The 14,795-nt window shown below is 40.2% G+C and overlaps 1 protein-coding gene and 1 long non-coding RNA gene across 2 annotated transcripts in view; one reads left to right on the top strand and one right to left on the bottom strand.

The window, feature by feature from the left end:
• The window catches only part of LOC140071217 (uncharacterized), a 69,149-nt gene that overhangs the window by 3,071 nt on the left and 51,283 nt on the right, over window positions 1-14,795 (bottom strand). The window contains exon 2 of the long non-coding RNA XR_011849094.1: window positions 9,816-9,892. This is a non-coding gene — a long non-coding RNA (uncharacterized lncRNA). The remainder of the gene's footprint in view (window positions 1-9,815; window positions 9,893-14,795) is intronic.
• SLC39A8 (solute carrier family 39 member 8) overlaps window positions 1-14,795 on the top strand; it is a 33,319-nt gene that overhangs the window by 6,106 nt on the left and 12,418 nt on the right. Inside the window, exon 3 of the mRNA XM_072118627.1 lies at window positions 9,510-9,660. Coding sequence (XP_071974728.1) covers window positions 9,510-9,660 — 151 coding nt within the window. The remainder of the gene's footprint in view (window positions 1-9,509; window positions 9,661-14,795) is intronic.

Here is a 14,795-nt window from a genome sequence, read left to right as displayed (position 1 = left end):
GGAAATGATAGTGACCTGCATTACACAGAACCAAAAGCTCCAAAGCTCCTCTACAGTTTTAAATTTTAGTCCTAACCCTTGCATAGCATGTGGAAACATAGGGCCTTGCCAGAGATCCAGAATCCAGGTCATGAACTTTTGGTCTTGACAATCGCACTGGATAGTCATAAGTTCCTGCTTCATTTTAGTGGTATACATTTTATGTATATGTATAAGTTGCATACAAAAATGTTGAGGCTCAAACTTATGACCATATTATGCGTGTCTGCAAGATCAAGTTTTACTCCTATATGGCACCTGTAGACACCTACATGTTCTGCTTCAACTTTCTTAAGCTTCCCCAATCTACCATTCAATTCAAGTATGACAAACCAGGGACACTTACTCATAGATCCAGGTGCTTGACTGTGGTAATCTTCTTATATTTGTTATTTGTGGCCTCCTTCTATCTAAAGTCAATCTCCGTGCTGCAGATTCACTTACTGTTACATTCTGAAGGAACACCTCCACCCTCCCAGCAGAAGTTTATTTTAGGAAGAAGGAGGCTATAGATAACAAATATAAGAACATTACCACAGACACAGTGCCTGGATCTACGCGTAAGTGTCCCTGGTATATCGTGCTTGTTTCTGATGGCAGATTTCCTTTAAGCTGCCATTGGCTAAGCTTCATAGATCACAGTTGTCACACTTGCAACTTAAGCTGGCAGAAGTTATATAAGGCAATATACACTCACCGGCCACTTTATTAGGTACACCTGTCCAACTGCTCGTTAACACTTAATTTCTAATCAGCCAATCACATAGCAGCAACTCAGTGCATTTAGGCATGTAGACATGGTCAAGACAATCTCCTGCAGTTCAAACCGAGCATCAGTATGGGGAAGAAAGGTGATTTGAGTGCCTTTGAACGTGGCATGGTTGTTGGTGCCAGAAGGGCTGGTCTGAGTATTTCAGAAACTGCTGATCTACTGGGATTTTCAAGCACAACCATCTCTAGGGTTTACAGAGAATGGTCCGAAAAAGAAAAAACATCCAGTGAGCGGCAGTTCTGTGGGCGGAAATGCCTTGTTGATGCCAGAGGTCAGAGGAGAATGGGCAGACTGGTTCAAGCTGATAGAAAGGCAACAGTGACTCAAATCGCCACCCGTTACAACCAAGGTAGGCAAAAGAGCATCTCTGAACACACAGTACGTCGAACTTTGAGGCAGATGGGCTGCAGCAGCAGAAGACCCCACCGGGTGCCACTCCTTTCAGCTAAAAACAGGAAACTGATGCTACGATTTACACAAGCTCATCGAAATTGGACAGTAGAAGATTGGAAAAAGATTGCCTTGACTGATGAGTCTCGATTTCTGCTGCGACATTCGGATGGTAGGGTCAGAATTTGGCGTCAACAACATGAAAGCATGGATCCATCCTGCCTTGTATCAACGGTTCAGGCTGGTGGTGGTGGTGTCATGGTGTGGGGAATATTTTCTTGGCACTCTTTGGGCCCCTTGGTACCAATTGAGCATCGTTGCAACGCCAAAGCCTACCTGAGTATTGTTGCTGACCATGTCCATCCCTTTATGACCACAATGTACCCAACATCTGATGGCTACTTTCGGCAGGATAATGCGCAATGTCATAAAGCTGGAATCATCTCAGACTGGTTTCTTGAACATGACAATGAGTTCACTGTACTCAAATGGCCTCCGCAGTCACCAGATCTCAATCCATAAGAGCATCTTTGGGATGTGGTGGAACGGAAGATTTGCATCATGGATGTGCAGCCGACAAATCTGCGGCAACTCTGTGATGCCATCATGTCAATATGGACCAAAATCTCTGAGGAATGCTTCCAGCACCTTGTTGAATCTATGCTACGAAGAATTGAGGCAGTTCTGAAGGCAAAAGGGGGTCCAACCCGTTACTAGCATGGTGTACCTAATACAGTGGCCGGTGAGTGTATGTCCAAATATCCAGGACTGGCATGTTGAAGGAAAGTTAAGATATCCATTATGGATCCCCCATGTGTATTAAACCTTGTTGAGTTAAAAAAAACATGCTTTACTCAAACAGACTTGTGTGTGTTTTAGTGGTTTTAGACATTGTATGAAATACATGTGGACAAAAGGATTCTTACGTGTTCTTCTGTTTGAGGACAACGTGTTAAAACTAAAGAGCAAATAAGGAAATTCCTTACCTCACTTTGCATATAAACTAAGATAACAGTTGAATCAATTTTCAATTCCCATAACATCAACTTTGATAAAAAAAATATTTAACCTAGATGTAAAATGTCACTCCATGTCCAGGAATATAGTACCTCTGTGTTATGCCTCCTAAGGAGAAAACCTGCATAATACGGCATATGGTACACGCTAGAAGGATTTACAATATATACTTAAATATGTCCATCCAATGCATTTTGGTAGTTATTGCACAGTTGCCTGACATTTTGTGAGGATCAAATGACTCATAATAAGGTACCAGTATAATAAATAACCATTGTTGGAAGGGGGTTTGTTCAGGGGCATAACTACAGTAGTAACAGCCATAGCAATTGCTATGGGGCCCACAGTGTCAGGGGGCCCCGTCATCCAACCTAAGACTAAAGAATACAGGATGTGCAACATTATATACATATTTTGCTGCACATTGTACATTATAATATGTATATAACATATATGTGATGTTTATGTGCTTTGTGTATATATGCTGTACGTCTGTATATGGCACCATATGTGGTTGTATATGTGATGTGTATATGCTCTATATGTTGTAAGTGTATAAATGTGAGTTTGAGTGAAGAACTGTATGTTTATGTACATGAATATATGTATTTATATGAGTGTAATATTTAAAGTGGGAAGGGGGGCCCCAATCTGAAGTCTGCTATGGGGCCTTGTCTTTCCTAGTTACGCCACTGAGTTTGTTATATATTATATATTTATATATACACTTCTAATTTGGTTTCAGTGAATCTCTGCATGCTGTCATTCATTGTTTATTTTTAGCAGACCTTGGTCATGAGATGGAAACACAGGTCCATGGTGCGTTACATGACCATGGGCTGATTTTTAACAGCAGGAAGCAAACAATGGATGACAACAAGTAGAGATCTTGGAAACCGTAAGAATTTCTAAGAAAGCTACATTATATTGTAAAACTATAACTTTTCATCATGCAAACAGTAGCATTTATTTCCTTGAACTGTTCACCCTCTTTAAATTTTGCCATGTTGTTTTTTATAATATGAACGTATAAGCTATATTTGACTGACAAAGTGTACAATATGTAAATTTAGGCCCATACTTCACTTTTAGTAACAAAATGTAATCTTGAGTTTCAGGAAGCAGAAGATACTTTCCTTCACAGCAGAATTTTCTGTTTTACCTCTCGGGCATGTGTTTGCACCATAGGGCAGAGGTTATCACTGTATACTTAGGATGAATCACACATTTTTTCCTCAGATCACAGTGCTCCACAATACAAAAAACATTTTGCTAGTTAGAGTCCTGAAAGTATCTAGTACACAGCTCCAGCTCACAATAAACTGTATGTATCCAGACATTTAATATCCAATATCTAGTAAGTCATTGGTATATATTCCGTTCTTGTAATTGTTCTTCAAAGGATCTATAGTATGTGCTGATCTGACAACAGATACATTATGTTGAAACCCTTGGAACTTCTTCCTACAGTAATTGTGCTTGGATTTCAGCCTCTTTACTCGCCATTTTATCTATCTTTTAGGGAGTATTTTACATACTTCACAGTAGGGAACCTGTCACGAGGAGACCCATTTTTAGCACTCCCCCAGTCCCCACAGAGCATAGCACATACACTGCCAAAGTTTTTTTGTATTAAAAATTGGTTTTACAGAAAAAAAGATATGTTATATTGTACCTTTCATTAGCATGTGCTGTGTGACTAGGCAGTTGCCAATTGGGAGGGGATGGAAAGGAGCACTTCCCCCCCACCCTTGGGGAACAGCTTCTCCATGTGACCTCTTCAAATATATGAAAACACCCATCACTGGGCTTAGCGACGCCCCCTGCTCCTCTACAGCCAATCCCGAGTGAGGGGAGTTATTCATATATTTGAAAAGGTCACATGTTTCCCAAGGGTGGGGGGGAACTGCTCCTTTTCAGCCCCTCCCAGTGGACGAGTGCCTAGTCACACAGCAGATGCCATAACCTTGCCTGAGAACAGACACAGCTGGCAGTCAGAGCTTTGTGTGGTGGATGGGTAGAGTAATACTGACCTGGCAGACGTGAGAAGCAATGCAAGTTGAGTGACAGGTCAAGTAAGACCTATGTGTGCGAGGGAAAAGCCTGTGGCAACTCCTGTTGGACAAAAAGAATTTGGGAGATTTATCAATCTGTCTGCACCAGAATTCTGGAGAAATTTTCACCTGCAATGGCTTGCACTGCATTTATTAAGAGTTTCAGACCATTTTCTAGAAAAGGCAAATGGCTTAGTCTGTGAGTCAGAAAACTCAGTTGGTGAAAATTCAGTCTTGTAGACTCCACAAGCATTGGCTACTCCAGATTAATCAAACAGCATGATTTATCTGGTGCATAATCATATTATGTAGTCTAACTCTGCACCGGTCTATTCACCAACACTTTCATAACTCTCCCAATGTGTCTAGAGATGAGTTGCCTAACCAATGTAGCATAGCCAGCGTCATACCACAGGCCCAAAGGAAATCTGCGGACTTTACAAGCTGGACTCTTTTTTATGTCCTGTGTTGTTTGCCTTGCATGACTTTTGGTTGACATGCTTTTTGTCATCAGTAAAGTCCATCTTCATCATCTCCAATAAAACTCATGCACAGAACAATGCTCTGCAGATAACAACACTAAAAATAGGTCGAAACTACTTAAATGTTGCAAGTTATATAATATCATGGATATATTAGGAAATTCCTATAAATGAACTTATCTTAGACAGGAAATCCAAATCAAATTAGAAGGAAAACATACAAAGGTTATAATGGATTTGGAATGAACTCATAAGAGAAGGTTATTGTATCTAAATGAGCACAACTATACCAATTTCAATTATTTCAGATTCCGAACATAAACTAAAATATTTTCATGTATTATTCTTAAGATTGCTGGCCACATGAATTACAGTACAGTTTTAAACAAAAGAAAAGCTGCTTGAATCCATAGATGTGGGTGTATTTAAGTTGGATCAGGCCTCCAATCAGCATTTTGTATGTTTTGCCTGTTTTAGCTGAGCATTCATTTCCTCCAGCCTACTTTAACAGGAAGCTTCTGCTCGTGTAAATAAGTGCTTTGTGAGTGAATGTCAGGTTGTAGACTGGGACATTTTTTGCAAAAAAGATATGCCTGGGGGCCACCCTAATGCAAATATCAGCACAGACTATAGCTAGCTCCAGGACCCTATATATTAATAATAATAATAATCTTTATTTATATAGTGCCATCAAATTCCATAGTGCCTTACAAATTCTGGGGAACATATACGAATATAAAAAGGACTTACAGAGTAAAGCTACATTCACACTAACGTACAGAGAGGAGGGGGTAAGCGCTGCTCGCCCCCACCCCTCTCCATAGAGATACAGGGCACAAGGCGCTGTAATATGGGGAAAGATAGTACATGTCCTATCTTCTCCCGGGTACCGCTTCATGTGCCCTTTCCCGGCCTATGGGGGATGTATATACAGTGGCCGTATATACGTCCCCCAACGGTCATGTGAATGTGGCCTAACAACAGTCATATGAAACCGTAGGAGTGAGGGCCCTGCTCACAAGAGCTTACAGTTCATGGGGATGAGGGGGTGACTGCACTTATTGACAGCAACTTAAGCATGGATTGGTGTTACCTAAATGTTTGTGTTCAGAGCACTGTCATCAACGAAGAAAACAGTGACCTGGCACCATCCGACTATGAAAATATATATCCCCAGTGGAACCCGGCAAGGATCTTGGCAGGGTGGTTAGGCCTACTTGCACAAATTTGTAAAGCGGTGGTGCTCAGCAAGAGCAAAGGCAGTCCATAATGCAAATATAGAATACAGCGGCACTCTCCAACTCGGTGCGAAGAAATCTTTTTATTGAGGTGCGTACAGAAATAGAGCGGGGCCAGGCGACGGACCGTTTCGCGCTAGTCTAGCGCATTATCAAGCCAAACTTTGGTGAGTGCCGCTGTATTTTATATTTTCGTTCAGAGCACTGTGTGAATGTTAATAGAAGAGTAGAGCATCACTAATCTTTTGGGACCCACATCGTTTTGTGTGGGCTTGCTGCAGCATGAAAATGATCAAATTCCTTAAAAATGTATTAAAATATGACATTTTCTGGAGATACCTTTTCTTTTAATTATACCTACATTAATCAATAACATACAAAGGTTATAATGGATTTGGAATGAACTCATAAGAGAAGGTTATTGTATCTAAATGAGCACAACTATACCAATTTCAATTATTTCAGATTCCGAACATAAACTAAAATATTTTCATGTATTATTCTTAAGATTGCTGGCCACATGAATTACAGTACAGTTTTAAACAAAAGAAAAGCTGCTTGAATCCATAGATGTGGGTGTATTTAAGTTGGATCAGGCCTCCAATCAGCATTTTGTATGTTTTGCCTGTTTTAGCTGAGCATTCATTTCCTCCAGCCTACTTTAACAGGAAGCTTCTGCTCGTGTAAATAAGTGCTTTGTGAGTGAATGTCAGGTTGTAGACTGGGACATTTTTTGCAAAAAAGATATGCCTGGGGGCCACCCTAATGCAAATATCAGCACAGACTATAGCTAGCTCCAGGACCCTATATATTAATAATAATAATAATCTTTATTTATATAGTGCCATCAAATTCCATAGTGCCTTACAAATTCTGGGGAACATATACGAATATAAAAAGGACTTACAGAGTAAAGCTACATTCACACTAACGTACAGAGAGGAGGGGGTAAGCGCTGCTCGCCCCCACCCCTCTCCATAGAGATACAGGGCACAAGGCGCTGTAATATGGGGAAAGATAGTACATGTCCTATCTTCTCCCGGGTACCGCTTCATGTGCCCTTTCCCGGCCTATGGGGGATGTATATACAGTGGCCGTATATACGTCCCCCAACGGTCATGTGAATGTGGCCTAACAACAGTCATATGAAACCGTAGGAGTGAGGGCCCTGCTCACAAGAGCTTACAGTTCATGGGGATGAGGGGGTGACTGCACTTATTGACAGCAACTTAAGCATGGATTGGTGTTACCTAAATGTTTGTGTTCAGAGCACTGTCATCAACGAAGAAAACAGTGACCTGGCACCATCCGACTATGAAAATATATATCCCCAGTGGAACCCGGCAAGGATCTTGGCAGGGTGGTTAGGCCTACTTGCACAAATTTGTAAAGCGGTGGTGCTCAGCAAGAGCAAAGGCAGTCCATAATGCAAATATAGAATACAGCGGCACTCTCCAACTCGGTGCGAAGAAATCTTTTTATTGAGGTGCGTACAGAAATAGAGCGGGGCCAGGCGACGGACCGTTTCGCGCTAGTCTAGCGCATTATCAAGCCAAACTTTGGTGAGTGCCGCTGTATTTTATATTTTCGTTCAGAGCACTGTGTGAATGTTAATAGAAGAGTAGAGCATCACTAATCTTTTGGGACCCACATCGTTTTGTGTGGGCTTGCTGCAGCATGAAAATGATCAAATTCCTTAAAAATGTATTAAAATATGACATTTTCTGGAGATACCTTTTCTTTTAATTATACCTACATTAATCAATCTGTAAAATATTATATTTCTCTACCAACAAGATGACATGGAGATCTACTTTAAAGGAAGTCTACCATCAAAATCAGGATAAACCAGGGACACTTACTCATAGATCCAGGCACAGTATCTCTGGTAATCTACTAATATTTGTTATCCATGGCCTCCTTCTAAAATCTATTTTTTTAAATATGCTAATGAGCCAGAGTGGCTGCCCTAGCCCTCTGTGAACTGGCTTTATAAACTATTACACTGTCTCACCATCCCATTGCTTTCACAGCACTTCTGCAGGGAGCACTTTCTTCTTTCCAATTTCTGCTCACTGCACAAGTGCTGAGGAAGCAGGGTGATGGTGAGACAGTGTACCAGTCTGTAAAGCCAAATCACAGAGAGGCAACTGCTCAGGCTCATTTGCATACATTTAAAAGTTGACTTTAAAATGAGGCCATGGATAACCAATATAAGAGGATTACCATGGCCACAGTACCTGTATGTGTACGTGCCACTGGTTTATCATGCTTGATTATGATGGTAGATTTCCTTTAAAGGGGTTTTCACACAAATCAAGTTATGGCCTATCCACAAGATAGGGTCTAACTTGGTAACCGGTGGGGGTCTCAGTGATGGGACCCCCACAGATCATTAGAACGGGGGTCCGATGTATCCTTTGGATAAAGTTTAAATTTTCATGGGAAAACTCCTTTAAACTGTAACCATCATTTCACAGCTGTGAAAGAAGCTGTGTTCTCTTCACAGCTGTGAGTGTTAACCCTTTATGCTCTCTACCTGGCTGCAGTATGCTTTGGTTGTGAAGATGAGCATTATAAATTATGCTCAGAGTTGTTTAATCAAACACAGGGAGGTTAGATGTGAGCTCATGCAGCCTCCATAGACACACACTGTACAGACTGGAATATGCATCTCTATGGGAGGGAGTAGCTTGATTTTTTAACTAACAAAGTTAAATTTATTAATAAAGTGTATTAGAAAAATGTTCACTACATTCTCCCATACACATAATACATATACATACAAATAACAGTTACACTTTAAGTACAGAGCAATTGTCAGCTTTTACCCACATGAGCACCAGGCTAATAATTGTATTGTCAAATAGACAGCTCTAAATAAACATGGAATGACATAAATGTAGTTATAGAAAAATATATTCTTTTCAATAACCTTTAAAGTTATTTTGCATTGGTGTTATTTAACTAATTAAAACAGATTTTATTTTAAGTAGCTTGTAAAAAGTGAAGTGGAAACCTCTGGGTAAGTTTTAAGGATGGCCTCATTGGTTGTCACCACATTTTCTCATAACCAGTTGTAGCTCAGAAACTGCTGTTGTTATTTTTTAACAATGTAACTAAAGAGGAAAACTCTGAATTCTATTGGCAGGTTGTGGACATCAGTATTTTTGTAAAGGTCTGTAAAAGGCAAAAAAGGTCAATAAAATACTCTGCTTATCTTTTTAACACTACAAGCAGACACATTCAAAGAACTGTTATCTTCAAAATGGTCCCAGTCATCAGTTTTTAACACTTTCTAAAGTTACTCCCTTCTACTGTATCTGATGCTAGAGGAAGGGCACTTATATACACCCAGTTATCTCACCTCAAACACAATTTACTTGGTTTCAATTTTCAAATCCATACTTAAAGAGATGTTTTACTATTTTGAAGACAGGAAATATAAAGTCAATATGAATGCCGTTCTGTTGTATAATATTTTATTTCCAAAAATTCTTTCTTTTCTGTCTTTTAGTGCTACTCTAATGAAGAAATCTTTGCTGATTATGGAAACCAAATTACAGATGTAAACTTTCGAGATGCCTGTCCTGCCCTTCTATATCAAATTTTTACTCATCCATGCACACATGAGGAAGAATCAAATGAAAGGCCTACCCCTGCTCAAGGTATATTCTGGAGATATTGTATATACCGGTAGTAAAAATGCTTCATTTATTAGTTTTCAGCGTCTACATGTTTACACCTAAGCTATAAGCTAAAAGTCCATACAACTGCCTTACACAAAAGTCTTTTAAAAATAATTGAAGACGTCAAACCCTACCATAGCTCGTAATCGTGGGCACCAGGATATTAGAGGGTCCAATTGGTTGCCACAGTTGGGATTTTCTTAGAGGCAGGCTGTAGTAGAAGAGAATTATATTCATAATAAAGTCAATACATTATTGATTAGTGATTAGACCGATAATAAATTATCCCATAAAAAAATAAACAAAACTCCACTTTCCCGTTTTGCCACCCATAAAAATAGTATAAATTAAAACATCAAATCATCCTGCAAAAATCACACCTTAGACAGCTGCGTATACTGAAAAGTTATTTTTAAAAGTATGCAGAATATATATAGCTATATAAATTTTTTTATCTCCATGGTTGTAATGACCTAAAGAAAAATAGGGTGTATCATTTGGTCTGCCATGGTAAGCCATAAAAACAAAGGGCCAGATCTATTAAACTGGCTGCACCATTTTTCTCTTTGCCTTTACAGTAGAAAGAACGTTGCACATGTATTTAAGTGTATGCGCCAGTTTTCTTCCCAGCTTCCCATTACACTGCCCAAAATATTAAATGTTGCCATTAGGAATTACAATTTGTCCTGCAGATAATAAGCCCTCATATAATAAGCCCTATATAAATGGAAAAAAGATATGTTTTTTTGTGATGCAGAAACATAATAAGGCCAAGTCCTCTAGGGGTAAACTTAACTTAACCCTTAACGGGAACTTGTCACCGCTGTTTGAAAAAATTAAGTTGCGGGCATGTTCCCATAGAGCCCTTATAGCATAAGGGCAACCTTTCTTCAGCTAATAAAATTGTTGCGCAGAAAAAGAAAAAATTACCAGAGTCTATCGAGTCGAGGTGGGCGGATACATACATGCGAGTCCAGCGGCATGCTCACACCTCCTTTCCCTACGTCATCCGGCTGTCGGCTGAATTATAACACAAATGCCTATGGTGCATGCGTGGCTTTACTGCTTCCGCGCATGGCAGCTGTAGGCATTAGTATTATAATTCAGCTGGATGACGTAGGAAAAGGAGGTGTGAGCATGCCGCGGGACTTGCATGTATGTATCCGGCCACCTCGACTCACTAGACTCTCTGCCTGGTTACCAGGCAGAGGATAAATGTAAATTTTTTCCTTTCCTGCGCACCAATTTAATTAGCAGAAGAAAGGTTGCCCTTATGCTATAAGGGCTCTATGGGAACCTGCCTGCAACTTAATTATTTCAAACGGGTGAAAGGTTCCCTTTAACAATTAAAAAGCAAACTATTAAGATGATTGGATGACCAATTAGCTGACTATAGTTAAATTACATACTCTAAGGTAGTGGAGGCAGGGGCTGATTAAGCCATAGGCTTTGGGCTGTATGAATATTATAGCCCCTACAAGTCTTGAATTCACTTACTATATATGGTACTAGAATCAAGCTTCTTGGTGGATACGTCCCTTTTGCCTACTTTCAATCTGCAATTTTACAATCCTTGGAGGACCTTCAAAAGCCCTGAAATAGCTCTCATGTATTAAGAGCAAGAACAGATATATGAGGATTTAATTGGTCCTTCTCAGTATGAAATATTTTGCATGGCTTGGGTGGCCATGTGCCCCCTAGAAGTCCTGGGCCCCAAGCTTCCGCCCAGCAGCCTATGTTAAAATCCAATACTGAGAGGAGGAATAACTGACTAGTATGTAAGGTGTTAGGCTACAATACTAGGGCCGGCAACAGAGCCTTAGTGTGCCACACTAACTATCCCCAGTAGCCACGCTCCCACCTCAGTAGCCACACTGTCCCACCCCTGTAGCCACACTACCCCCCAAAAAGCCATATTGTCTCCACAGTAGCCACACTTTCCCCCAACCACAGCCATACTGTTCCCCCTGTGTAGCCACATTGTCCCCCCTACATAGCCACACAGTACCCCCCTACGTTACCACACTGTGAGCTCTATGTAGGGCCACACTGTGAGCCCTATGTAGTCACACTGTTCCCCCGTATATAGCCACACTGTCCTCTCTAAACCACATTCCATAAGCCACACTTTCCCCCCCTACATAGCCACATTGTCCCCCCATAACCACATTCCATAAGCCACAATCCCCCCCCCCCCGAGCCACACTGTCCCCCCCACTCTAGGAGAAAAAACCTCACCTTTTCTTGCTTCCCCAAAGCAGCCCCAACAGCCTCTGTATGCGATGGCTCTGTAGCCGCAACACATGATATGATGACATCTTCATGTGCGCTGACATTAGAGCCATTGTGCACAGTGTGGAGCATTGCTTCTGGCTCTATGCTGCACTCCCAACAAGTGCAGCATTAAGGCAGTAAACTACACATTTGTACCAGTGTCTTAAAGCAATGGTTTTTTTTTTATTGCTGAGTGGGCCTCACCAGCACCCTTGGGCCCCAGAACTTGCCCAGGTAAGCCAAGTGCTGGCGCTGGGCCTGTACAGTTCCATCCATTTAAATGGCTGTATTGTCCACCAAACCATACCGTAAGCAAGACGTAAAAAATAAAGATCATATCCTATTTTCTCCAGCAATTTTGTTCCGTAAGCCCCATAGAAGCCTATGGGAATGTTTAAAATATTTGTTGCATACGTGCTGCATATGGTTGTGCACCATATGTTGCCGTACATACGTGCATTATCCAGGGAGACCAGAACTAATGGGAGGTGCATTCTGTCAGCCAGCCAATAGTCAGCCAATAGTCAGCAATCTATCAGCCAACTCTCTTTTGCCATATGATACGGATACAGTAATATATGCTCACATATGGATAAATTAAGTCATGTATATACAGATTTATATGGCACAGAAATACATGACTGAAGAAATCATATGTTCATGTGAAAGGGGCCTAAGTGATACTTGTGCAAGAGATCAGGTAGGCATTTGGTGTTTTCATTTCATTGGGTTCATATAAAAGGCATCTTTTAATCATGCTGTTATGCACTTATAAAACTGAAATAATCAGTGCTTGTTATGAACCTACTTGCAACATATGCAAGGGTTTTATTGGACACAGTGCGACATTTCTTCATGACATGTCAATTTCATGTTTACAGGACAATACATGCCAAAAGGTCAAATCTAGACATAAAATGATCCTGTAAAATCCAAGCGCAAAGCCAGCAGAAATTTACTATACCATAAAAAGATACTGTAATAAGGCAACCTATCTGTATGATCACATTGTCCTTAAAAACCTGACTTTGCAGAACTACATTAAAGTTTTGCTAGTCCAAGCAGAAACAAAACTGACTTTTTAACTGACCACTCGATGTCCACTAGTGTAGCAGGAACTGTTCCTTTAGTGTGTTTTTATTTTTTTTTACTATATTAGATTACGGTAGATAAGATTTTATAAGATAGTTGGATACAATCTCAAATTATTTATTATATCATTTATATTAGATTCCTGGGTACAACAACAGGCACCCTACCAATTGGCTAGTAAGCACTCTGATTTCTTCACAGCCTACACAGCATTGTTAATTTCGATTCACTTTAACAAGATGGAATTACAAACAGGTATCAATAGATATGACATCACCAATTTGCAAGTTCTCCCACTTAAAAAGAAGAGAAAGGCCTATAATTGACGTAGGTAGACCTTAACTTTAAGAGACAAAATGTTAAAAAAGAATCCAGAAAATCACATTGTCTGATTTTTAAAAAAATTATTTGCAGATTAGGATGGAAAACAATTATTGGTCACTTACAAATAAGCAAGATATATGGCTTATTCTTACATTCATGTAACTTCTTTAAGAGGCTCCTTTGTCTTCCAGTCATTACCTATAGTATTGGCTCCTGTTTGAACTTGTAATCAGTATAAAAGACACCTGTCCACACTCCACTATGGTGAAGACCAAAGAGCTGTTTAAGGACTTCAGAAACAAAATTGTAGACCTGAACCAGGCTGGGAAGACTGGATCTGCAAAGGCAAGCAGATTGGTGTGAACTATGGGAATAATTAGAAAATGGAAGACATACAAGACCACTGAAAAGCTTCCACGATCAGGGTCTCCATGCAAGATCTCACCCTGCGGGGTCAAAATTACCACAAGAATCGTAAGCAAAGATTCCAGAACCACTCGGGGGACCTAGTGAATGACCTGCTGAAAGATGGGATGAACGCAACAAAGGCTACTGTCAGAAACACACTACGCCACCAAGGCCTAACATTGGATGTGGCAGAAGAGTACTGGGAAAATGTCATATCACAGAGGAAACCATGAACTGTTTGGTAGAAGGAGAGTGAATGCTGAGTTGCTTCCAAAGAACACCATACCTACTGTGAAGCATGGGGTTGGCAACATAATGCTTTGGGGCTGTTTCTCTACAAAGGGACCAGGATAACTGTTCTTTGTACATGAAAGAATAAATTGTGCCATGTAGTGTAAGACTTTCAGAGCAAACCTCCTTCCATCAGCAAGGGCATGAAAGATCAAATATGGCTGGGTCTTTCAGCATGACAATGATCACAAGCACACTGCCTAAGCAATGAAAGATTGACTTCATAAGAAGCATTTCAAGATCCTGCAGTGGCCTAGCCAGTCTTCAGATCTCAACCCTATAGAAAACCTTTGGAGGGAGTTGAAAGTCTGTGTTGCCCAGCTACAACCCCAAAACATGACTACTCCGAGGAGATCTGCATAGAGAGATAGAAAAACATACCAGCAACAGTGTGCGCCAACCTTGTGAAGACTTACATAAAATATATAAGAACTTTTGTTATTGACCAAATACTTTATTTTCCACTAAAATTTGCACACAAATTCTTTAAAAAATCAGTCAATGTTATTCTAGCACAATTGGTGGCTGACTAAACACTTTTTTCCGCACTGTATGTCACAAACAATTTAGTTTTTTTAATTTTGGAAATTTTTGGAAATTACAGGATAGTTTTATAATGCACATCTTTAGAATCTTAAATATTACCATAACAAATGACGACTGCAGTTTTAGAATAAAGAAAGTTTGAGAACAAGTTGTGGCCCAACTAAATATTCTGTTTTGAG

Source organism: Engystomops pustulosus, chromosome 1 (genome assembly GCF_040894005.1).
Source record: "Engystomops pustulosus chromosome 1, aEngPut4.maternal, whole genome shotgun sequence".
Lineage (NCBI taxonomy): Eukaryota > Metazoa > Chordata > Amphibia > Anura > Leptodactylidae > Engystomops > Engystomops pustulosus.
The sequence above is the reverse complement of the archived record's forward strand: the minus strand, read 5'-3'. Positions and strand labels throughout refer to the sequence as shown.